The sequence below is a fragment of the Mustela erminea genome, chromosome 19 (assembly GCF_009829155.1).
Source record: "Mustela erminea isolate mMusErm1 chromosome 19, mMusErm1.Pri, whole genome shotgun sequence".
Taxonomy (NCBI): Eukaryota; Metazoa; Chordata; class Mammalia; order Carnivora; family Mustelidae; genus Mustela; species Mustela erminea.
In genome coordinates this window covers 4,911,805-4,924,685 of record NC_045632.1, presented here as the reverse complement: position 1 = coordinate 4,924,685, position 12,881 = coordinate 4,911,805, and the positions used below count along the sequence as shown (strand labels likewise).

The window sequence follows — 12,881 nt, the reverse complement described above, 5'->3', positions numbered from 1 at the left end:
ATCAGGCTCCCTGCTCAGCACAGTCTGCTTGATTCTTTCTCTCTTCCTCTCCCTCCCCCCTACCCCTCCCCTCCTTTCTCTCTCTCTCTCTCAAATAAATAATAAAATTTTTTTATTTAAGATTTACTTATTTATTTATTTGACAGAGTTCACAAGTAGGCAGAGAGGCAAGCAGAGAGAGAGGAAGGGAAGCAGGCTCCCTGCTGAGCAGAGGGCCCAATGTGGGGCTCAATCCCAGGACCCTGGGATCATGACCTGAGCTGAAGACAGAGGCTATAACCCACTGAGCCAACCAGGGGCCCCAATAATAAAATCTTAAAAAAAAAAAAACAACTCCCAGATGGGACACTGGGTTGACTCAGTTGCTAGAGCATGAGACTTGATTTTCAGATGGTGAGTTCAAGCCCCACCTTAGGTATACAGCTTACCTAAGAAAACAAAAGAAACCAAACCAAAAAACTCCTAGAGTAAATTAAGGAGACGAATAAATGCAACATGGGATCCTGGATTAGACAACGAAGCAGAAAAAGAACAGTTGTGGAAAATCTGTGAAATTCAAGTAAAGTTTGTGGGATGATTGGTTAATAGTATTGTATCAGTGTTAATTTCCTAACAAATAATGGTACTATGGTTATGGAAAAAGACTTTTGAAGATTTTTGTGAAGGATATATGAGGACTCTGTGCAATATTTGCAACTTTTCTGTAAGTCTGAAATTAGTTCAAAATGCCACGTTTGAACATTTTAACATTCGCTTATTATTAAATAAAGGATTAAGTCCTGATCTACCTTCTCGGCACAATGCAGATGCTCGCCACGGTGTTGCTGCCATTAACTGATGCCAGAACTCTTTGCCAATAACTGGAATTAGAAAATGTTGTTAAAAAGAAAGACACGGGGCACTTGGGTGGCTCAGTGCGTTAAGCGTCTGCCTTTGGCTCAGGTGATGGTCCCAGAGTCCTGGGATCGAGCCCTGCATCAGGCTCTCTGCTCAGCGAGGGGCCTGCTTCCCTCTCTGTCTGCCTGCTTGTGATCTCTCTCTCTGTGTCAAATAAATAAATAAAATTAAAAAAAAAGAAAGAAAGAAAGAAAAGAAAGACACTTGGGCACCTGGGTGGCTCAGTCAGTTAAGTGTCTGCCTTCGGCTCAGGTCACGATCTCCAGGTCCTGGGATCGAGCCCCAAGTCAGGATCCCAGCTCGCTGTGGAGTCTGCTTCTCTCTCTCTCTCTGCCTCTCCCCCTACTTGTGCTGTCTCTCTCTCTCATATGAATAAATAAAATCTTTTTAAAAATGTTCTCCTGTGAAAACAATTGCTTACTTGTTGTTTGGTCAAAATTATGACTCCATAAAGAACAGTGGCCCTAGGAGCGCCTGGGTGGCTCAGTGGGTTGAGCCGCTGCCTTCGGCTCGGGTCATGATCTCAGGATCATGGGATCGAGTCCTGCATCGGGCTCTTTGCTCAGCGGGGAGCCTGCTTCCCTCTCTCTCTCTCTCTGCCTGCCTCTCTGTCTATTGTGAACTCTCTCTGTCAAATAAAGAAATAAAATCCAAAAAAAAGAAAGAACAGTGGCTCTGTTTCAACAAATATTTTTTTTAAAGATTTTATTTATTTATTTGATAGACAGAGATGACAGGTAGGCAGAGAGGCAGGCAGAGAGACAGGCAGAGACAGGAGGAAGCAGGCTCTCCACGGAGCAGAAAGCCCGATGCGGGGCTCGATCCCAGGACCCTGGGATCATGACCTGAGCCGAAGGCAGAGGCTTTAACCCACTGAGCCACCCAGGCGCCCCTCAACAAATATTTTTGAGATGATTGTCTAGAAAGCCACATTATGCAAATCAGCTTGTGACCTTGCTGAGTATATGAACTGGAAATTCGGATACATTCAAAATTATGGCTTTGCTAGGGATGCTTGGGTGACTCAGTTAAGTGTCTGCCTTCAGCTCAGGTCATGATCCTCGGGTCCTGGGATCCAGTCCTGCATCGGGCTCCCTGCTCAGCGGGGAGCCTGCTTCTCTACCAGCCACTCCCTCTGCTTGTGCTCTCTCTGTGTCAAATAAATAAAATCTTTTTAAAGGGGCGCCTGGGTGGCTCAGTGGGTTAAGCTGCTGCCTTCAACTCAGGTCATGATCCCAGGGTCCTGGGATTGAGTCCCACATTGGGCTCTCTGCTCAGCAGGGAGCCTGCTTCCTCCTCTCTCTCTCTGCTTGCCTCTCTGCCTACATGTAATCTCTCTCTGTCAAATAAATAAGTAAAATCTTTTTTAAAAAGAGATCACAAGCAGGCAGAGAGGCAGGCGAGGGGGGTGGGGAGCAGGCTCCCTGCTGAGCAGAGAGCCAGATCCCAGGCTCGATCCCAGGACCCTGAGATCATGACCTGAGCTGAAGGCGGAGACTTAACCCTGAGCCACCCAGGCACCCCCAAATAAATAAAATCTTAAAAAAAAAAGATATTAAAGTAATGAGTCTTCTGACACAATTGTTTCCTGATGGGGAAAAAAAAGGACACCCTTCCACCCATCCACTTATCACACAACCCAGCAAGCCCATTCTTAACTAATTATTTAGGAAACCTGAAAAACATGTTCATACAAAACCATGTACATGGATTTTTATTACAGCTTTATTCATAATCACCAAAAAATGAAATAGAACTCAAATGAACGGAACAACAAATGACCATCGGTCCATGGCTTGGAATAGTACCCACCGACACAATAAGAATGAACCTTCGATGCATTATGCTAAGTGACAGACTCCGGACTGGGTGATTTCATTTATTTGACATTTTAGGAAAAGCAAAACTGCAGGGACAGGGGTGGGAGTAGAAAACAGAGCAGTGGTTTCCAGGAGCTGTTAGAAGGGAAGCAGTTGACTACGAAGGCGGGAGGCAACTTTCAAGGAGTGCTAGAACTTTCCTATGTTTTGATTTGCACTCACAGTGATGTGGCCGTGTAGATGTTGGCCGGAACTCAGAAGTGTACCCCATGAAGGGTAAATTTTATTGTGTGTCAACTCAAGCTCAATAAATGTGACAGAACAAGAAAGTCGGCTCCCCCAAATGCTCATTAATTATAGGTAGACAATAACTCTACAGTGGAGAAACCCAGCAGACACTACCCTAGCCAAGTGGTCCAAGTTTCCATTGCCTGCAGTGAGACGTATCACATGCCTCCCATATGACAGGATGAGAAGGGAATTTCACCTCTGTGGTATCCTCCACTCCAAAAAAAAAAAAAAAAAAAAAAAAACACCTCTATAATCCCTAGTCAAGATAAAACACCAGATAAACAGAGGTGCAGTCTACAACATAAATGACCAGAATTCTTCAAAAATGCTGAGGTTGCGGGGCGCCTGGGGGGGGGGTTCAGACAGTTAAGCGTGTACCTTTGGCTCAGGTCATGATCCTGGGGTCCTAGGATCGAGCCCCGCATTGGTCTCCCTGCTCAGTGTGGAGTCTGCTTCTCCCTTCCCTCTGCCCCTCCTCGCCCCAACACAGGGGCGTCCCAAAAACTTTTTTAAGAAAAGTAACAAATGAAGATGTTGTTACAACATGGGAATGAAAGGAATGATACAGAGGAATGGGAGAAACTGTTTCCCATTGTTGCTGTAACAAATTACCACAAATTTAGGGGAGCCTGGGTGGCTCAGTGGGTTAAAGCCTCTGCCTTCTGCTTGGGTCATGATCCTGGGATCGAGCCCCACATCAGGCTCCCTGCTCAGCGGGGAGCCTGCTTCCCTCCCACCTCCCACCTGCCTCTCTGCCCACTTGTGATCTCTGTCTGTCAAATGAATAGATAAAATCTTTTTAAAAAATTACTACAAATTTAGTGGCTTGAAACCAAGCCATATGTATTCTCATTCTGTTTTGGTACCCAGTGGTCTACCACTGGGAGAGGGAGAAGCAGGGTCGCAGCTGAGCAGGGAGCCCCACTGTGCCAGTGTCCCAAGGAAAAGAGTGGGGCTGAGAGTTGCACGTGGTATTACCCCCAAGGTGGTCAGTTGGTTGGGGGAATCACCAAAACCTGGGGACATGGTCTCCATGAGCTAGGGAGTGGCAAGATTCAGGATTTATCTTGTAAAACAGGAAAGGGGTGTGGTTTTGGAAAAGACAATCTAGTTACAAGTTAGGTTTTTGTAGGATAATTTGCGGGGATATTGAAATTACTAGGGATTGGGGTGCCTGGGTGGCTCAGTGGGTTAAAGCCTCTGCCTTCAGCTCAGGTCATGATCCCAGAGTCCTGGGATCGAGCCCCACATCGGGCTCAGCAGGGAGCTTGCTTCCCTTCCTCTCTCTCTGCCTGCCTCTCTGCCTGCTTGTGATCTGTCTGTCAGGTGAATAAATAAAATCTTAAAAAAAAAAAAAAGAAAGAAAGAAAGAAAAAAGAAATTACTAGGGATTAGGACAGTAGCTTTAGAATGAAGGATAGAGAACCTGGATCTAAAATCTTCCATGAAAGAGCTGGAGTGGCCAGAGGGAAAGGGGTAAGTTCAGTAGGGAAGGAGGGGAAGTGTGTGTGGGTAGCTTGAGGTTCAAAAGAGCTGAGGGAGGCGGCGCCTGGCTGGCTCCGTAGAGCATGCAACTTTGGGCGTAGAGCTTACATAATTAAATAAAAAAAAGTCAGAGTTGCTAAGGGAGGAAGAATGGATGGTCTGGAAGTGGCAAGGAGGAGTACCCATTGCAGATAGGAGGGTGTAAGACAAGGCAGCACGAAGGAGGGACCAGTTCACACATAGTTCAGAGACCCACAAGGAGAGGGGTCTCTCTGTGGTCTCTGAGAATGACAGAAACATAGACACTGACAAAGGGAGGAGCGAGACCCAGAGAAAGGGACTCAGAAATCCAGAGGGATGGTGACACAGCTTCCCAGAAATTGCAGATGGAGGAGAAAGAGTGCCAGCATTCACAGGGAGTCATAACCTTCGTGTTTCTCTGCACTTGCCCAGCAGAGGGCGCTCGGGGACCCCCCCCCCCCCGCCATTCCTATGAGTCCCGGTAACCGTTAATCCCCACCACTTCCCCCCAAGCCCATCAGATGGGGCTATTTTTGCGCGGTGTCATAGGACACCGGTGACTGGAAGGCCATCGTCTGTCTGTCCTTTGGTCCCTTCGAGTGACCCTGCGTCATCTACCCAGCCCACCCCACCCCCACCTGTTCCTGGCAGGCCCGGCCTCCTTCTCCGCTACCCAGGGCTCTAGCTCACGCTTCGCTGGGTCTCCGAATTCTTACCGAGAATACAAGTGGACAAGACCTTGGCGAGGGAACGGGGCGTGGGGCACACATGATCATGGCTTGCAGCTGCTGTGGGGTCTCCAGGACGGGACAACCACCAGGGCAGTGGCAGAGCCGACCTACAGTTACGGTCAGAAAGAGATCCAGAGATACGACTCGAGAGACCCTGAGTCTTCGAGCGCGCCTGAGACAGAAACTCGCAATACTTCAGGAATACAGGGAAAGAGACCCAAGGGGAGCCTCAGGGAAACCCAGGGACAGAGATACAGAGTGCTAAGAGATAATGAAAAGAGATCCCAGCAGAGGGGAGAGATAGAGACCAAGGGAGACAGATAAACTGAGACAAGCCCCTAAGAAAGAGTCAAAGGCGGAGATCCAGGGACCAAGGCACAGACAACTGACAGACACATACACCCCCAATAGAGAGTCCTCTAGAATGGCAAAACTCAGAGATAACTGACCGATAGAGATACCCAGAGAAACAGCCTTTGACAGAGACTTAAAATGAAGACATAGGCAGCCGCAGAGACATACAAGATGACTAGAAAGACGTGGAAGTTTGTGACTCCAACAGAGGGGCTCAGATATTCGTAAAAAAGACACAAGAGACACATGGGAAACCCGGAGAGACGCGGGGCCAAGGGAAAGGGGACTGGAGAGCCTGATGGGCGCGGGGAACTGCGGTTTGGGGGAAGGGGATGGCACCCCGGCAGAGGGCGCGCAGCCGCCCTCTGCCCCGCCGGGGTCAGGCGCCCCCTCCCCCGCGCCCTGGCCGGACGGCCGGGCTATTTTTACGCGTGGACACCGGACACCAGACTGGGGCGGCGGCGGCGGCGGCCGAGGCGGGGCCGGGCCGGGCCAGGTCGGGCGTCGGGGCCACACGTCCGTCCGCGGGTCGCCGGGGCTGCGCGCGCCATGGAGCCGCGTTGCCCGCCGCCGTGCGGCTGCTGCGAGCGGGTGGTGCTCAACGTGGCCGGGATGCGTTTCGAGACGCGGGCACGCACCCTGGGCCGCTTCCCAGACACGCTGCTAGGGGACCCGGCGCGCCGAGGCCGCTTCTACGACGGCGCGCGCCGCGAGTACTTCTTTGACCGGCACCGGCCCAGCTTCGACGCCGTGCTCTACTATTACCAGTCGGGCGGGCGGCTGCGGCGGCCCGCGCACGTGCCGCTCGACGTCTTCCTGGAGGAGGTGGCCTTTTACGGGCTGGGCACCGCGGCGCTGGCGCGCCTGCGTGAGGACGAGGGCTGCCCCATGCAGCCAGAGCGCCCCCTGCCCCGCCGCGCCTTCGCGCGCCAGCTCTGGCTGCTTTTCGAGTTCCCCGAGAGTTCGCAGGCCGCGCGCGTTCTCGCCGTCGTCTCCGTGCTAGTCATCCTCGTCTCCATCGTCGTCTTCTGCCTCGAGACGCTGCCAGACTTCCGCGACGACCGCTACAACCCGGGGCTCGCTGCGGTAGCGGCTGCCGGCCCGGTGAGGGGGCGGGGCCTGGGTAGAGAAAGGCGGGGCTTGGGAGGAGCCGAGCGGGGTGGGGTTACGGGGAGGCGGGGCCTCTCGGGAAGGAGGGGCCCCACTGTGGGTGGGCGGGCACCGAGGGGCTTGTCACGATACCTGCCCGTGATGGGTGGGGCGAGGGGCTCGAGAGGTGTGCAACCCAGGGACAGGGCCTGACCAGGGGAATCAATCTTTTAAAGGCGGGCTGGGGGCGGGGAAGGGATAGCCTCATGGGGGCGGGGCCCGAGGATCTAAGCAGGCGAACCTGCCAATCACAGGGCAGGGTTGAGACAAGGGCGGGAGGGCAGGAAGACCCCTACATTAAGAAATGAAGCTGAGGGCTGAGAGACCTAAAAATCAGGGGTCTGTGCGGCTGGCAGTAACCAATAGAAAGACGGGCTGGAGGTGGTGAGAGTGGAGCTTGAGGGAGCTGGAGACAGAGGACCCAGGTGGGAGGAATCAGTCACAAAGTGGGGCTGAGAGGGCCCTGAGAGCCAGGGCCACAGGGCTTGGTGAGCAAACAAGGTGTTCAGCCATTGTAGTCTGGGCTTCTAGGGGCTGGTTAGGGAGGGCAGAGCACAAGGAAGCATGACCTGGGTGGTGACCCTCCCCATCTGGAAAATCAAAGCTGGGGGTGGGACTTTGGATGGAGCCTCACTCAGGAGACCTCACTTTAAGGAGTCCCCCCCACACACACACCAGTGAAGGATCAGGGACCATATAAGGTCAGCCGCACAGGCATGATCCCTAGAGCTCCGGAAAGGGATCTAGGACAGCTGGGTCACTGGAGGCCTGGGGGCAATGACTGCTGACCAATTTGTATGGAAGTAGTTGCACATTTGAATCACAAATGTGGCTGTTCCTGTGTGTCCCAGCCCTGGTGTGGTCCTCTCTGAACCCCTTCCTCCCTGCAGTTCCCCGCTCGGCTGAATGGCTCCAGCCCAGTGCCCGGACCCCTGTCTCGCATGCCCTTCGATGACCCGTTCTTTGTGGTGGAGACGTTGTGTATCTGTTGGTTCTCCTTCGAGCTACTGGTGCGCCTGGTGGCCTGCCCGAGCAAGGCGGCCTTTTTCAAGAACGTGATGAACCTCATCGATTTTGTGGCCATCCTACCCTACTTTGTGGCTCTAGGCACCGAGCTAGCCAGGCAGCGGGGTGTAGGCCAGCCGGCCATGTCCCTGGCCATCCTACGAGTCATCCGTCTAGTACGTGTCTTCCGAATCTTCAAGTTGTCCCGGCACTCAAAGGGCCTGCAGATCTTGGGCCAGACGCTACGGGCCTCCATGCGTGAGCTGGGTCTCCTCATCTTCTTCCTCTTCATCGGTGTGGTCCTCTTCTCCAGCGCAGTCTACTTCGCTGAGGTCGACCGGGAAGACTCCCATTTCACCAGCATCCCCGAGTCCTTTTGGTGGGCGGTGGTCACCATGACCACAGTTGGCTATGGAGACATGGCACCTGTCACTGTGGGTGGCAAAATAGTGGGCTCCCTGTGCGCCATCGCTGGAGTGTTGACCATTTCCCTTCCTGTGCCGGTCATTGTCTCCAACTTCAGCTACTTTTACCACCGGGAGACAGAGGGTGAAGAGGCTGGGATGTACAGCCATGTGGACACGCAGCCGTGTGGCCCACTGGACGGCAAGGTCAATGGGGGGTTGATGGATGGGGAGATGCCTGAGCTACCACCTCCACTCTGGGCCCCCCCTGGGAAACACTTGGTCACTGAAGTGTGAGGGACAGTTGAGGTCTGCAGGACCTCACGTTTCCTTGGAGGGAGGGAGGGAGGGAGGGGTAGAAGGGAAGGTTAGGGGGAGGGGGTTGGGTTTAGGAAGAACTAGGTTAAGTGGTAATGAGTTGGGGAACACTGAGTCTTGTTGGGTCTTGAACTGTGGTTTGGTAGCTCCCGTGGGTACTTCCTTAATTGACGGTGAATGGCCATGAGTTATAATGAGTTGATGGGGAGGCTCCTTTGGTTTGTACTACACTAGGTTGTGCAAGACTTACGGAGCCTTTCGTGGTAAATGTTGAGACAGATTTGGTCACATAGTTTTGTTTTTTAGGTCCTTGTTGGGCTGGGCTGTGTTGTTGAGTTGGATGAGTCTTGTCCAATTGCATTGTGCAGGATTCTGTAGTTTTATGAGTCCCCTAGGGCCATTTTGGATCAAGTTAGGTGGTCACCCACGGCATTGTTGGGACTGAGTGCGTGTTCATGCATGGTGTTGTGGAGTTGAGTTGAGACATGTTGAAAATTTTGTGGCTTTGTGATTCTTCTAGGGCTATGTTTTTTTAGGTTCTGTGAACTTGTGAGTCACGTAGAAATACAAAGAGTCAAGTGATTGAATGTGAGCTTTCTAGGTCATGTTAGGGTAAGCTGGGTTGGAACATATGACGGTCTGAGTCTTTCAGGGTTCTGTTGGGTTGAATTGTGTAGAGTAATGTAGCTGGAAGTTTTGAGGGGCTACACTGAGATGAATCATATCAAACTATATAACCATATGAGTCTCGTAGGGGTATGCTGAGGTGAATTACCCCAGGTTGTGTCATTGTGAGTCCTGTAGGAATGTTAGGTTGAATTGGACTGTGCGTATGGGCTCCACTGGGCCATGTTGGTTTGTTTTGCATTTAGTGGTAGCACCAGGACCCAAGAATAACAACACTGGGGAAGAATCATGTATCAGGGAGAAAGTGTGGCGTTAGGGACTCTGCAAGACAAACAACTGACTTGCCCAGTGTCATTTACTGTAAGGGGTGGGGCTGAGTGCTGAACCCCCAGATTTAGCTGTTTGTGCAGAGGGCCTCCGGGTGAGCTAGGAAGATGTAGACAGTCCTTCCATTTACTCTACACCCGCTTCATTTTGCCATTCATACCCTCTCTATCTGTCCTCCCCTACAGTTTTTCTTCTGACCATGGAGCTCAGAGCCGCAAGGGAGGGGGAAAGGGGAAGAATCTGTACTTTGTACAGGCATGATGGGAGAGAAGGGGACAAAAACGCAAATGAGGGGACAGAGACCTGGAAGTGATAAAGACTCAGAGAAAGAGAGAGACAGAAACCCAGAAGAGAGGGAGCAAAGACCCAAAGAGGGAGGAAGAGAGATTTAGGGAGAAGGAAACAAGGACAAAGACCCAAAGAGATGGGGAGATGGAGACCCAGAGGAGGGGGGTCAGAAACTCCAAGGAGAAAGAGAGATAGAGACCAAGAGTGGGACATGGAAATGGGGGTGTGTGTGTCAGACACCTGGAGAGGGACAGGCACCAGAGCTGGAGCCAAACCAGCGCACCCCCAGAGAAAGAGAACCAAAAAGGGAATAGAGAGAAAAAAATCAGTGCCTCTGAACCCAAGAGATATGCAGAGACTTTCTTCTACAGAATCACAAAGGGATCCCAAATCAGGGAACCCCACCCTATCCTCCCACAGCTCAGGAAGAATGTCAGGTAAACTTGGGAGCTCTATTTTCCAGGGGAGAAACTAGAGTCTTAGGGCACGGGAGTAGCTTCCTGGGGTCCCATGGCACTTCCCAGGAGCTGGGGTTTATGGCAGGCTGTCCGACTCCCCCTGTCCCATCAGCCTGCAGGTGTCCTCCGGCCAAGTTTCTCTAGAACCAAGAAACTGAGGCTCAGAGGGGAGGGTGGGATCCAAGGCAGGAAGCCAAACGTTTTCAGGCGGCTTTCAGTACCAAAAGGGCATTTGGAGGAGGAGAGGAGGATGCCTCAATCACGAACACATAGAGGGCTTCCTACGTGCCAAAACATCGTCTGAAGTCCTTTACTTTTATTAATTTATTAAAACCAGTGGTTTACAGAGTGGTGGTGTTTTTATTTTCAGCTATTGGCCCCTCCCTTTTTGGGTCCAGTGAAATCTTACTTTGATGCGGTGTGGTTCCTCAGAGGGGACCTGGTCTGAGGGACACACACATCCACGGAGTCCTTCTTGGTGACTCAGAATGCAGCTACGGAATTCAGTCTGGAAACCCGTGATTTAATCCAACTCCCTTTTTTATACAGAGTGACAGTAGAAGGGACAGATGGTGGGAAGAGTTTGATCAAGGTTGAAAGCCATAGAATCAGTAGGTGGTCCCTTCCCTCTGAAATGGAAAGTCACATCTGGAGACAGAAATGGAGATAGACCCCCTCACAGTGACAGACACAAGGCAGAGTCTGGGTCCCAGCAGAGACCCGAAGAGGAGGAGACACATGCAGAGAGGGACCAAGACCTGGAGAGATGACACTGAAGGGGCAAAGGGAGAGCAGGAGGGCAGTGACCTAGGAGGGGGGAGTCAGAGACCCCCTCCAGAGATCCGCAGAAGCTGGGAAGCCAACCAGAGAGGAGAGGTCAGAGATCCAGAGAGAGGGAGCGGGGCTAGAGGCCCAGAGAGGGAGAGGGGGACAGAGACTGGTCTACTTTTCTTTGAAAACTTACCTGTGTGACCCCATCAGAGACCGGAAGTCACATAGAGGGTAGGGAGTGGGACCTGTTGGGTGCTTAGGGATGGGGTGGGGGGGGAAGTGTGGAGAGGTCAGGGAAGTAACCCCAGGGGACACTCAGACTGGGAAGTGCCCCTCCTCCACCCTCAGTAAACAACCCACAGCTACCTTCCACAGCCTCCTACGTTGCCTTGGCGGGGACTGGGAAAAGGAGAGGGGAACACCCTAATCCGGGGACACCCTTCCTGCCACCTTGCCATGCTATATTTAGGCTGATGGAGGGGTATGGGATGACCCCCTGCCCCTCCCAAGATGGATATCAGCTTTCCTCCTAAAATAGCTCTGGGGGAGGGGTGGAGGGCCTGGGACTCTAATTCCATCTGACCTCAGTCTGTCTGAGGATCTCTCTCTTCTCACTGGGTCTCTGTCCCCCTTCTGGGATTGTGTCCCCTTCTCTCGAGTGTCAAGTGTCTTTCCTCTCTCTAGGTTTTTGTCCCCCCTTTCTCTCCATTTCTGTGCCTTTCCCATCTCCCTTTGTCACTCATTTTTTTTTTTCCTCCAAGCAGGTCGTTGTGTTCCCACATCAAATCCTTGTCTATCTCTGAGTCCTATAATACCTTGAATTTCTCTTATCTGAGTTCAGGACAGACCCTCTCCCCAGTCCCCACCCAGGAAATTCCAGCAGAGGGGACTCTGTGGGAGAACACCCCCAACACCATATCCACTGTCTCCCAGGGCCTGGGGCCTTATCGCTGCCCAAGTCCAGCTGGTTAATGTCTGGCCTAGAGCTCCTGGGAAAGTGGGGATGAGAGCAGAGGGTGGGAATCTGCCCAGAGATTGACACTTAATTGGCAACAGAACGCAAAGAAATCTCAGGCCCAGACTCCCGGCTCTAAGGAAAAGAGGGAGCTGCTGTCAGGACTCTTGGGTCTGAGGGAGGAGGGGGTTGGGGGTCCTGACTCCTGGGTCTGAGGGAGGAGGGCCTGGTAAGGACTCCAGGGTCTGAGGGAGGAGAGGGCTGGGGCGGGAAGCAAACTCCTGGGTCTGAGGGAGGAGGGGCTTGGGGTGAGAACTCCTGAGTCTGAAGAAGGAGGGGCTGGGGTCGGATCCCGACTCCTGGGTCTGAAGGAGGAAGGGACTGGGGGTGCCCAGACTCCTGATTCTGAGGGAGGAGGGGCTGGGGATGAGAACTCCTGGGTCTGAGGGAGGAGGGGCTGGGGGTCAGAACTCCTGGGTCTGAGGGAGCAGGGGGCTGGCGCCTGGCCTCCCGGAGCTGAGACGGGCCAGTTGCTGAGCGAGCCAGGCCGGCCTTCCGAGGTGCCGGCACGCGTCTGGAAGGCGGGATCCCCCGGCCCCTCCTCCGCCGTCGGGCACCGCCCCGCCCCCGCCCCCGCCCCCGCCCCCGTCCGGGCCAGCCGGAGAGTGTGCGGCGAGGAGCCGGCGGGCGAGCGGGCGTCCCTGCAGCCGACGAGCGGGAGGAGGAGCCGCGCCGCGCTAGGGGCAGCGGAGAAGCCGAAGAGGGCGCCCCAGGTAAGAGCCTCCGCGCCTCCTCCCCCGGGATTCCGGCGGCTGGGTCGCCCTGCCCCCGGGTAGGGAGGGACGGGGGCGGGGCCAGAGGGGGCGGGGCTTGGCGGAGGAAACTGAGGCAGGAGCGAAGTCCTCCAGACATGCCGCCGGTTACCCCCAGAGGGGTCTCAGGAGACCATTCCCCCAGCTCAGATCTTCTTTGGGAGGAGG

At 53.3% G+C, this 12,881-nt stretch overlaps 1 protein-coding gene across 1 annotated transcript; it reads left to right on the top strand.

Annotated features, from left to right (window-relative positions):
• Positions 1–6,090: 6,090 nt before the first annotated feature.
• Positions 6,091–8,482, top strand: KCNA7 (potassium voltage-gated channel subfamily A member 7). The gene is made up of 2 exons (XM_032325085.1): positions 6,091–6,703; positions 7,639–8,482. The coding sequence occupies exons 1-2, from the start codon at positions 6,149–6,151 to the stop codon at positions 8,452–8,454; spliced, it is 1,371 nt and encodes a 456-aa protein (XP_032180976.1). The 5' UTR covers positions 6,091–6,148; the 3' UTR covers positions 8,455–8,482.
• The last annotated feature ends 4,399 nt before the right edge of the window (positions 8,483–12,881 follow it).

Excerpts from the sequence above, each read along its gene's own strand:
- KCNA7 (XM_032325085.1), top strand. The coding sequence starts at position 6,149 with ATGGAGCCGCGTTGCCCGCCGCCGTGCGGCTGCTGCGAGCGGGTGGTG. Across the intron at positions 6,704-7,638 it reads CGGTAGCGGCTGCCGGCCCG|TTCCCCGCTCGGCTGAATGG; the intron begins GTGAGGGGGCGG and ends TCCTCCCTGCAG.